General features: G+C 40.5%; 1 protein-coding gene across 1 annotated transcript in view; it reads right to left on the bottom strand.

Annotated features, from left to right (window-relative positions):
* LOC106881749 (rapamycin-insensitive companion of mTOR) overlaps positions 1 to 12733 on the bottom strand; it is a 75495-nt gene that overhangs the window by 5966 nt on the left and 56796 nt on the right. The window contains 3 exon segments of the mRNA XM_089343990.1: positions 4171 to 4258; positions 5645 to 5810; positions 11833 to 11934. Coding sequence (XP_089200116.1) covers positions 4171 to 4258; positions 5645 to 5810; positions 11833 to 11934 — 356 coding nt within the window.

The following is a 12733-nucleotide window of genomic DNA, read 5'->3' as shown; positions in this document are numbered from 1 at the left end:
AGGAGAGCATCATATAAAATGATTTGTGCTATTCTGGCTCACCTTAAGGCAGTGAGCTAGCAGAATTGTTAGCACATCTTTACGTTCTGGGTTCAAATTCCACCGAGGTCGACTTTGCCTTTCATCCTTTCGGGGCCAATAAAATAAGTACCAGTTGTGTTCTGGGACCAATGTAATCAACTGGCCCCATCCCAAATTGTTGGCTTTGTAGCAAAATTTCAAACAAATATTCTGGCAGAATTGTTACAGTCCCAGACAAAATGCTTAGCAGCATTTCACCAATCTTTATATTCTGAGTTCAAACTCTGCCGAGGTTGACTTTGTCTTTTATCCTTACGGGGCCAATAATAAATTAAGTACCAATTGAACACTGGGGAGTCAATGTAACTAACTTACTCCATCCCAAATTCCTGACCCTGTGCCAAAATTTGAAACCAATATTCTGGACCTCTGAGTTTCGAGTTCAAATCTTGCCAAGGGTCATTTCATATTTCATCCTTTCAAGTACTGATAAATAAAGTAATAGCCTAGTCCTCGGCCTTGTGAGTGAATTTTGGTAGATGGAAACTGAAAGAAGCCTGCGATATATATGAGCATATAGGGCCGAGCTGGCAAAAGCCTACCATATATATTCAGTTATAATAAAAACGATTTTACATTAATTTGAAGGATTACTCTACACTTTTGTAGAATACAAATATATTGTTTTTAAAGAAGAATGTTGTTGAAACTTCAAAACCACTGTCAACACTATTCTTGCTAAAAAATAATTATTTCTTTATCGCCCACAGGGGGGTAAACACAGAGGGGACAAACAAGGACAGACAAAGAGATTAAGACAATTACATTGACCTCAGTGTGTAACTGGTACTTGTTTAATCGACCCAGAAAAGATGAAAGCAAAGTCGACCTACTCAGAACATAGCAGCAGATGAAATGCCGCTAAGCATTTCACCTGGCGTGCTTAAGTTTCGGCAAGCTCGCTGCCCTCGTTAAAGAATAATATGAAAACATGTCTGGTCTTGGGATATTTTCCAAAACAGGTGAGGGTTAGTGACCAGAAGGGCATCCAGCTGTGGAAAAAATCTTCCCCAACAAATTCTGTCCAAAGTGGACATTAAAACAATGACAATGATGATGATGATACATATAGCTGAAATTTACAGAAAATCAAAAGACAAAGACAGGTGTATAAACAACAAGCAGGTGTATTAGTTTGACACTTGGGAAGGTGAGAAAGTCTTTTACATTTCGAGCCTATGCTCTTCAACAGAAACGAACACGACAAAATAAACAGAGAGAGAATTAAAATATATATATATATATATATATATATACACACATATAAAAACAACATAATTGTAAGCATACGCATACATATATATATATATATATATATATACACATAACATGAATGCCTAAGCATATATATATACACTTAATGAACAACTTATACTTATATATACACACACAAACAAACATGTATATTTAAATACAGGCATATACACCTATGTTACCAAGTATAAATACATATATCTATCTATCTATCTTTCTATATAAGATAGTCGAACAAACTGACCCCAGGACTTATTCTTTGTAAGCCTAGTACTTACTCTATCAGTCTCTTTTGCTGAACTGCTAAGTTACGGGGACATAAACACACACACACATATATTTACGATGGGCTTCTTTCAGTCTCTGTCTCCCAAATATATATATATATCATCATCATCGTTTAACGTCCGCTTTCCATGCTAGCATGGGTTGGACGATTTGACTGAGGACTGGTGAAACCAGATGGCTACACCAGGCTCCAATATATATATATATATATATACATATGAGACGGGCTTCTTTCAGTTTCCGTCTACCAAATCCACTCACAAGGCTTTGGTCGGCCCAGAGCCTATAGTAGAAGACACTTGCCCGAGGCGCCACGCAGTGGGACTGAACCTGGATGGAACCATGTGGTTGATAAGCAAGCTTCTTACCACACAGCCACTCCTGCACCTTGCTCAAAATAAGTAGATAGACAACAACTGATGAAGGGTCGTTCTTTATGTTACTTGTCCTGTTTTCCATTTGTTTCCCTCATTGTTTGCATATTGAACTCATTTATTTTCGTATTTCATGTTGTTTACTGTTGGTGACGTCCTGTACCCATATATGCATATGTATATATGTATATATGTATATATATATATATGTGTGTGTGTGTGTGTGTGCGTGTGTGTGTGTGTGTGTGTGTGTGTGTAGATATATTATGTGGCGGCATGTGCCCACTCATGCACACATACTGCATATATATATGTGTGTCCCCCGTACATGATCGCACATGCATAGACTCTTACCCACACATACACACACACACCCAACCATCTAAAAACAGTGCCCCCCCCCCACAGCCGATCCTACCCCCTCCTAAGCCCACCTTTATGATATAACCAGATGGTGTCATGTGACAACTATTAGCGCTATACTTAGACAGCAGAGGAAATACATACCACCTGTGTACAACGACTACCACCACAACAACCACTATTACCACCACCACTACTACTATTACTATCACCACCACCACAACGACCACCACCACTACTACCACCACTCCCACAACTACAACCACTACCACTACTACCACCAACACCACAACGACCACCATTATGACTATTACTACCATTATTACCACCACCACTACTACTATTACTACCACCACCACCACTAGTACCACCACTCCCACTGCCACCACCACCACCATCTTTACTACTTCTACTGCTACTCAAGTAGTGATACTACAGCAGGAACACCATGGCCAACAGCAACAACACTGGACTACTACCACCCCAACATGTACACAAACTACAATAACAATCATCACAACACTACCACATTATCAGTTGCGACGTCATTCACCACCACAACAACAACCACCACCACAACAACAACCACCACCACAACAACAACCACCACCACAACAACAAACAGCAACAACAGAGTTCATCTTCCTAAGATAATGTACATCGTCATCATCATTAACATCCTCATCATCATCATCGTCATCAACAATGATATCGTCATTGTTGCCATCCTCGACATCATCGTCGTCGTCATCATCATCATCATCAATACCATAACCATCGTCGTCATCATTATCAATACCATCATCATCATCAATATCATCACCATCGTCGTCATCATCATCGTCATTTCAAAATCCATCTTTTAATCATGCTTGTATATATATGTATATATATATATATATATGTGTGTGTGTGTTTGTGTGTCTGTGTTTGTCCCCCCAACATCGCTTGACAGCTGATGCTGGTGTGTTTACGTCCCCGTAGCTTAGCAGTTTGGCAAAAAGAGACCGATAGAATAAGTACTAGGCTTACAAAGAATAAGTCCTGGGGTTTATTTGCTCGACTAAAAGGCAGTGCTCCAGCATGGCCACAGTCAAATGACTGAAACAAGTAAAAGAATAAAAGAATATGTCTGTATATATATATATATATATGTGTGTGTGTGTGTGTGTGTGTGTGTGTGTGTGTGTGTGTGTGTTTTTATATATATATCATCATCATCATCGTTTAACATCCGCTTTCCATGCTGGCATGGGTTAGACAGTTTGACTGAAGACTGGTGAGCCAGAAGGCTGCACCAGGCTCAATCTGATGATGATGATTATATATATACATACACACACACACACATATAACCCAGTCAATGGGGTGGTTGGTGTTAGGAAGGGCATCCAGCCATAAACAAACAAGCCGAAACAGACAGAGGTTCATGCCACAGGCACCTGTTCAACTCATGCCAGCATGGAAGGAGGACATTAAACAAAGATGACAACGACGATGATATATATACACACACACACACACAATGGGCTTCTTTCAGTTTCCATCTTCCATAATCACTCACAAGGCTTTGGTAGGCCCGGGGCTATAGAAGACACCTGTCCAAGGAGCCACACAGTAGGACTGAACCTAGAACCACGTGGTTGGGTAGCAAACTTCTTACCACACAGTCATGTCTGTCACATTTAACATTTACAAAATATAATAAAATAAAATAAAATTATTTTTAACCCCCACCCCCACCCCCCAAAAAAAAATGTCAGTAGCACCCATACCTGAGAATTGAACCTGTAACCTTGATGGAACCTACCTGAGTGTTTTGTTGTGGATTTCCTATCGGTGGGTGGTGAATGGGTGGATGACATGGAGTTACTTCGACGGTCTTCACCTTCAACGACCTGTGGAAAAAACAACAAAGATAGGGGTCAGTTTGAGGTTGGGGCATGTGGGATAATTCAATGTAGGGATTAAAGTGATTCAAATTTAAAACTTCCATCAATATTCCATGATGACTTACACTTCAAACGCCGGCTTAATAAAGGCAAAGTTTAGGGATTTGTTTTGCAAAATTCCTGATGTGAAGTTATGTCTTGCAACAGATATTGTTCCATTTCAGGATGGTCGTATTTCTTTTTTTTATTTTTATTCCTTGCCAAATAAACACACACACTATATACTCAGTCTTCATTCATTTATTACTGTTCATATATGTCCATTGTCGGGAAATCTTTTGTCCATTGTCGGGAAATCTTTTGTCCATTGTCGGGAAATCTTTTGTCCATTGTCGGGAAATCTTTTGTCCATTGTCGGGAAATCTTTTGTCCATTGTCGGGAAATCTTTTGTCCATTGTCGGGAAATCTTTTGTCCATTGTCAGGAAATCTTTTGTCCATTGTCAGGAAATCTTTTGTCCATTGTCTGGAAATCTTTTATCCATTGTCTGGGAATCTTGCTTCTATTTTCTGGAAATCTTCCTATTTTCTGGAAATCTTTAATCCATTGTCTGGAAATCTTTTGTCCATTGTCTGGAATGGAAATCTTTCTCCTATTTTCTGGAAATCTTTCTTCTATTTTCTGGAAATCTTCCTACTATTTTCTGGAAATCTTTAATCCATTGTCTGGAAATCTTTCTTCTATTTTCTGGAAATCTTGCTTTTATTTTCTGGAAATCTTTTGTCCATTGTCTGGCAATCTTTCACAGAGGAAGTCACAGGTGTGTGTGTGACAAAAGATCTCCAGACAACAGACATTTAATAAGAAAAGAAATAAACACATGAAGAATGAATATATTGTGTGTGTTTACTTGGCAAAAAAAAAAAAAAGGAAAAAATGACCGTCTCAAAATACAACAATAAAGACAAAGTTATTTTACTAAATTCTTTTAAAAAAAAAAAAATTAATTGAAACAAAACCAGTGCATTTCAACAGAAATATGATAACGAAAGGGCTAAAGGGATCATACAAATAACAGATGGAATGGTCAAATATGGAACAGCTTTGGTTAGATCAAGGCTGACCTGGGGCTAAATAACAACAAGGACTGTACTACTGGACAATGTACTCCTTGGTACACTAATACCTGATTAAAAGACAGGATGGTCATGGCAGGAACACCTCTTCAATCATAGATAAGTGCTTGATCAAGCTTGATAACATAAAAGGCTAAACAACAATACCACCACCACCACCAACAACAAGAACAATAACACGGGGAGAGGGGTGGGGCAAAGGTTGGATTATGGGAGGAGAGAAGGGGTGGGGGTGGGTTTTTCCAAACCAACTTACCTCAAATAACATGTTTATGTCGACGGGCAAACACAGACCAACAAATTCTGCGTGAACGGAACCAAGCCTCGGTATTGTCTGAGCACTTTTCGACATGGTGCTATAAGGACTGGAATGTTGAATCTCAAAGTCTTGCAGTGAGGACGAACTCATGTTACGCAGTATTCTGTAGTCAGAGGTGGTGGTCATGTCGGCGAAGCGGGCACATGAAAGATTACAAGAAAATGAATAAATGCATTTAGAAATGTTATACTGAGATATAATTATAAACATGGAATTCTTTTAACCTGACGAGCAAGCTTATTATCTTTATTAATTAAAAAATTGTATATACGAGGTGGTATCAAAAGTTGACTAGAAAACACCTTATCTACCTAAGTTTTACCATCATCACCTTTGAAATGGCCCCCTTGCGCAGCAATACATCAGTTCCAGTGTTCCTGTTCAGTTTGCGTCTACCAAATCCACTCACAAGGCTTTGGTCGGCCCGAGGCTATAGTAGAAGACACTTGCCCAAGGTGCCACACAGTGGGACTGAACCCAGGACCATGTGGTTGGTAAGCAAGCTACTTACCACACAGCCACTCCTGCGCCTACCGCACTTTTCCTCCACAAATCCTCTATAAAAACTAATGTGAAAGTTTCACCTATCGCACTGTCCAATCGGCTGAGGGCACTTGAAGAGATTCCACTTTCCAAATACCTTCTCTCGGTCTCTGTTTTACCTAGGACTGCAGCTCTGTTAAAGAAACTAGCCGGGGAAATACGCATCTGGTGAATGGCGACCACACCTGTTCACCGTCAAGGAATCACAATGAAACCAGAAATGTAACTTAATAAGACAAGCTAAAAACAAGAGAAAAACTTGAGAAAATGATTAAAACTACAAGGAGAAGGGTAATTCAGTTTTTTTTCTTTTAAATTCAAGAAAAAAAAATGGAATAAAAATAATAAAGAGAAAACAATAAAAATTTTTTAAAATATCAAAGAAAAAAAGAAACAAGAAAAGGAAGCAATATATAAACAAAAATATTTAAAAAAACAACAGAAATTGAAGTCCCATCCCAAGTTGAATATTAAGGACAGAAAGCAAAGAATGAGGAACATTATTATTATTATTATTATTATTATTATTATTATCATTACTACTGCAGTAATTTATCTTGCAAACATGGTGGTGGGGTTAAATATGTTGTAAAAGAAGAAAGCGGAGAGAGGCAATTATGAGGGGTTGTTGTTGTTGTTGTTGGCACTCCCTTCGCTTACGACGTCAAGGGTTCCAGTTGATCCGATCAACGGAACAGCCTGCTCGTGAAATTAACATGCAAGTGGCTGAGCACTCCACAGACACGTGTACCCTTAACGTAGTTCTCGGGGATATTCAGCGTGACATAGTGTGACAAGGCTGACCCCTTTGAATTACAGGCACAACAGAAACAGGAAGTAAGAGTGAGAGAAAGTTGTGGTGAAAGAGTACAGCAGGGGTCGCCACCATCCCCTGCTGGAGCCTCATGGAGCTTTAGGTGTTTTCGCTCAATAAACACTCACAACGCCCGGTCTGGGAATCGACACCGCGATCCTACGACCGCGAGTCCGCTGCCCTAACCACTGGGCCATTGCACCTCCACTATGAGGGATAAGCAAAAAGAAAAAGAAGAGCGAAAGAGAAAATGTGTGCATATAAAACAGAAATAAAGAAAAATAGATAAAGAAAAAGCAAAAGAAAACTATGTTAAAAAATAACAGAAATAAAGTTTGTGAAAAACAGAAATGCTGAAGGTAGGAAGAAGGGGGGAAAACAGAAATGGTGAGCACAGGAAGAAGAAAAAACAGAAATGCTGAGAATTGTGGAAACAGAAATAGTATATTGCATGCAATAACACAAACATAAATAAGAAAAACACAAGATAGACAAAACATACAAAAATAAAAACAAATACAGCAACAAAAATAGATATAGTGACAGAATACTTGTATTAAAAACAGAAATAAACACAACCAATGCAACAAAATTAAGCAACGAAATTCGAAAAAATTGAATGTGATAAAGCTGCTGTAATGAAAACAGCAAAACATGCATAACAAGACAAGAAACAGATATAATAAAAATCATTAAAAAAAAACAGAAAATATAAACAAACATGCAATAAATAAATAAAAGCAGAAATAACAAAAGCAAATAGGAATAAAAGCCAGAGGCAAAAAGAAACTGAAATAAGTAAATATAGCGAGAAATAAACAGGATAAAGCAAATGAAAAACAGAAATAACAGGGGGAAAAAACTGAATTAGTAAGAGAAAACAGGAATGTCAAAAAACGAAATCGAAAGCAAATAAGGATGAAAGCCAGAGACAAAAAAACTGAAACAATAGAGCGAGAAATAAACAGGATAAAGCAAATGAAAAACAGAAATAACAGCCGGGGGGGGGGGGCTGAATTAGTGAGAGAAAACAGGAATGGCAAAAAATGAAGTCAAAAGCAAATAAGAATGAAAGCCAGAGACAAAAAAACTGAAACAACTCAATACAGCAAATTATAGACAGGATAAAGCAGAGGGAAAAACAGAAATTCATTAGATTGAAGCAGGCAAGTTAGGAGAGGTAGAAGCACTGATAGATTAAAAGTGAGTGGTATAGTATGGTATGGTATGGAGCAGCATGGTATAGTGGTAGAATGGTATTGTCTGTAGGGTTAGGGATTCCGTGTAGGTGGAGGTGGAAGTAAGGACTGGCTGGGTGGATGAGTGAGTAGGGTGGATGGATGAATGGACAGTTGGATAGTGGCAGTGGTAAATGGTATGGTCAGATGGTGGCAGTGGTATGAGTAGATGGAGGGACAGAAGAGTGGTAGAAATGGTGTAGCTGTATGGTGGTAGGGGTATGAACAGCTGGTCGTCATGGTGGTGGTGGTATTGGTGGTGGTGGCGGCGTAGATGATGATAGTGGTATAGATAGATTGTGGTATGGCATAGACAGTGGTGATGGTATGGATAGACAGACAGTGTTAGTGGTGTGGATGGATGGATGGTAGTAGTGGTATGAGCAGATAGCTATCATGGTATGGGTAGATGGTAATGGTGGTGGTGGTGATAGCAAAGATGGATGGTAGCAATGGCATGAGTGGTAGTGGTATGGATGGATGGTGGTAGTGGTATCAGATGGTCATAATGGTATGGGTGGATTGTAATGGTGGTATACAAAGATGGATGATGACAGTGGTATGGATAGATGGATGGATGGATGGATGGTGGTAATGGTATGCAGATGGTCATAGTGGTATGGGTGGATGGTGGTGGTGGTGATGGTGCAGAAAGTGATAGTGGTATGGATAGATGGTGGTTGTGGCATAGATGGATGGAGGCAGTGGTATGGATAGACAGACAACGGTAGTGGTGTGAATGGACGGATGGTGGTAGTAGTATGAGCAGATGGTCATCATGGTATGGGTGAATGGTGGTGGTGTTGATGGTATAGATGAATGGTGGTGGTGATGGTGGTATAGATGGATGGTGGCAACGTTATAGGTAGACAGACATTGGTAGCAGTATGGGTGGGTGGATGGTGATAATGGTATGAGATGTTCATCGTGGTATGGGTAGCTGGTAGTGGCGATATAGATGCTGATCATGGTATACATAAATGGTAGTAGTGACATATATGGATGGTGGAAGTGATATAAGTAGATAGACAGTGGTATGGATGGAGGGATGGTGGTAATGGTATGCAGATGGTCATAATGGTATGAGTGGATGGTAGCAGCATTCTTTGCCTGCCTCTTCATTTTCTACTATCTATTCTTCCTTCCATGATAACACTTTCCCATGTGGCATCGTGTAAAAGCACCCTGTGCTGTGCCACATGAAAGTGGCCATGCAGTGCCACATGAAAGCACCCATGTAAAAACGGTCGTGTGGTGCGACATTTAAACGCCCGTGTAGTGCCGCGTAAACGCATCCAGCACACCCTGTAAAGCGGTTGGCATTAGCAACGAGATCCTGCTGTAGAAACCATGCCAACTCAAACTGGAGTCTGGTGTAGCTCCCCCCGCCTCCCCCCAGTTTGCCGACTCTGGTCACACTTTCCAATCCATGCTAGCATGGACAACAGACGACGACGATTATGATGATGATGGTGATTATAATGATGATGAAGATGATGATGATGGTTATGGTGATTATGATGATGATGATGACGATGATGATGGTGATGATGATGCTGATGATGATGATGATGATGATGATGGTTATGGTGATTATGATGATGATGGCAATGATGCTGATGATGATGACGATGATGATTATGATGATGATGATGATGATGCTGATGATGATGGTGATGATAGTAATGGTGATTATGATGATGATGATGATGATGATGATGATGATGCTTCGAATACGACCACAATGGATGAGCTTCTGAATTTTTTTCACAACGTCCAGGAGTTGGTGTCTTTCCTCCGCTCACCGCAACACCCGTTCGGTGGCTCAATGCTATTTCATCGACTTCCAAAAGGACGAGAGACAAAGTCGACCTCGGCAGAATTTGAACTCAGGACGTGAAGACGGACGAAATGCCGCTAAGCATTTCGTCCGGCGTGCTAACGATTCTGCCAAGCTCGCATAATTATTATCATAATTTGTACATTAATCTAATCAGATAAATCCAGTAATCCTTTCTACTATAGGCACAAGGCCTGAAACTTGGTGGAAGGGGAGAGTCGATTACATCGGCCCCAGTAAACAACTGGTACTTATTTTATCGACTCCGATCGGTTGAAAGGCAAAGTCACCCTCAGCGGAATTTAAACTCAGAGTGTGTAACGGATGAAATGCCGTTAATTATTTCTCCCATCATGCTAACGAATCTGCAAGCACAGCTCCCCTAAACACAGGCATAATAACAATGATACTTTCCATCATAGGCACAAGGCCGGACATTTTGGGGTAGGGGTAAGTCAATTACATTGATCCCAGTATTCAGCTGGTACTTATTTTATCAAGCCCGAAAGTACGGAGGACAAAGTCGACCTCGGTGGCATTTGAACTCAGAATGTATAGACAGATGAAACACCGCTAAACACTTTGCCCGACGTGCTAACGATTCTGCCAGCTCACCACCTTAGATAATAATAATAATAATAATAATAATAATGAAAACAATAATAATAATAATAACAACAACAATAATAATAATAATAATAATAATGGTGGTGGGGAAGAAACACAGACACACACACATATATATGATGAGCTTCTTCCAGTTTCCATCTACCAAATCTACTCACAAGGATCAGCCCAAGGCTACAGTAGGAGACATTATATGTTATGAGATACATCATACAGATATTGAATAGGAGTCCTTTGCACAAAACATTCAGCCTATTCTGAGAATTTGTTCATTAGTGTCATGGTATTTTTCAATTTGGGCCAAGAGTGCATTGTCAACTTCAAATGATTCTAAAGAAGTGACCCTATCTTCTGATCAGCCAGCCATTCTCTCTGCCCACTGTTCCTAGGAGAATTTGTGAGGATAGGGTCCTCAGGCACCTCTTCCATAAGATCTTACCAGAAGCAACTGTCATAGACTTTCTGGCTAGATTCCTAAGCATGATCAACTGACACTATGGGTATTATTACACCAGGCCAACCAAAGCATAAGCAATATTCCCATAGAGACGGTGCCTTTCTTGCCATCTGCTGCAGAGATGTGCTGAATGGTTCCTCATTGAAAATACCAAGGGGCCAAGGAAAATAGCACCCTATTTGGAAACAGATCAAGGTTGAGCAACAAGAAGAGCATCTAACCATAGAAAAAGAAAAAAAAACTGCCTCTATGTCTTTATATGTCTCATCTAACACATGCTGGCATGGAAAAAATGGATGTTAAAGCAGTGATGAAGACGACAAAGATGATGATGATGATGATGATGATGATAATGGTTCAAATGAAGGAGTTGGTTCAGCAATGAATCGGGAATCAGATGGGAATCGGGTGGCCGATGAGTTAGTCTTAGTGACCCCCTACTCGGTTGTCATAGAAACGAAATGATGGACAGTAGCGTCAGGGGGTGTGGGGGTGAGGAGGTAAGTAAGTAGATAAGTGGGTGGGGGGCGTGGGCGAGTGGGGTGGGCGAGAATGGAGGCAGTGGATGGGTGGCAGTATGGAGGGCAGATAGAACAGTGAAATCACCTCTCGTCCTCCTCCTGCTGTTGCCAATCTTTGAGGCTGTCCAGTTTAACGGACTGGACACGTTTCAGGGTCGGCCGTTTCGATGTCTTTGAACCTTTCTTCCTGCAAACAGAACGAGGGGCCACAGGCACCACACATATATACACGCACATATCTACATATATATAGTTGCAAGGGTGGGGGTAGCGGGCGGAGCAGAGAGAGGTATGGCATGCTTGCTTTTTGAGAGAGAGAGAGAGAAAGAGAAAGAGAGAGAGAGAGAGAGAGAGAGAGAGAGAAAGAGGGGGATAGAAAAAGGAAACGGATGTCTTTGTTCCTTTTCTTTGTGCTCCTTCCTAATTCAGTCATGGCCGAGCAAACAAGATCACAAAGGCATCCCAGTCATGACCACCCTGTCTTAACCGTTTAGCATTCAAACCGGGCATATCCAGCCAAAATATTTAACCTGCTTTATGGTGAAACTGGCCAGATCCAGCCTCTCACCCCAATCCAACAATGTCGACCGAAAACAATCGCACGCCATTGAAATCTCAAAGCTGTAAGATAATGCAGGATTGATTCAAAACTATGTGAATTAATAAGGATTATATTTAACAGAATAATCTGAACACTAAAGGATTAACACACACACACACACACATACATAAACAAACACACACACATACATACACAAACACGCACATACATACACATATATACATACATACATGCAAAAATACACACACACACACCCATATTCTTTTATTCTTTCACTTGTCTCAGTCGTCTGCCCATGCCGCTCTGACCGGCTTCTGTGCCGGTGGCACGAAAAAAGCACCATCCAATCGTAGTCGATGCCAGCTCCTCTGGCCCCCGTGCCGTGCCGGTTGCATGTAAAAAGCACCCACTACACTCTCGGAGT

This window comes from Octopus bimaculoides, chromosome 28 (assembly GCF_046866305.1).
Source record: "Octopus bimaculoides isolate indiv1 chromosome 28, ASM4686630v1, whole genome shotgun sequence".
Taxonomy (NCBI): Eukaryota; Metazoa; Mollusca; class Cephalopoda; order Octopoda; family Octopodidae; genus Octopus; species Octopus bimaculoides.
The sequence above is the reverse complement of the archived record's forward strand: the minus strand, read 5'-3'. Positions and strand labels throughout refer to the sequence as shown.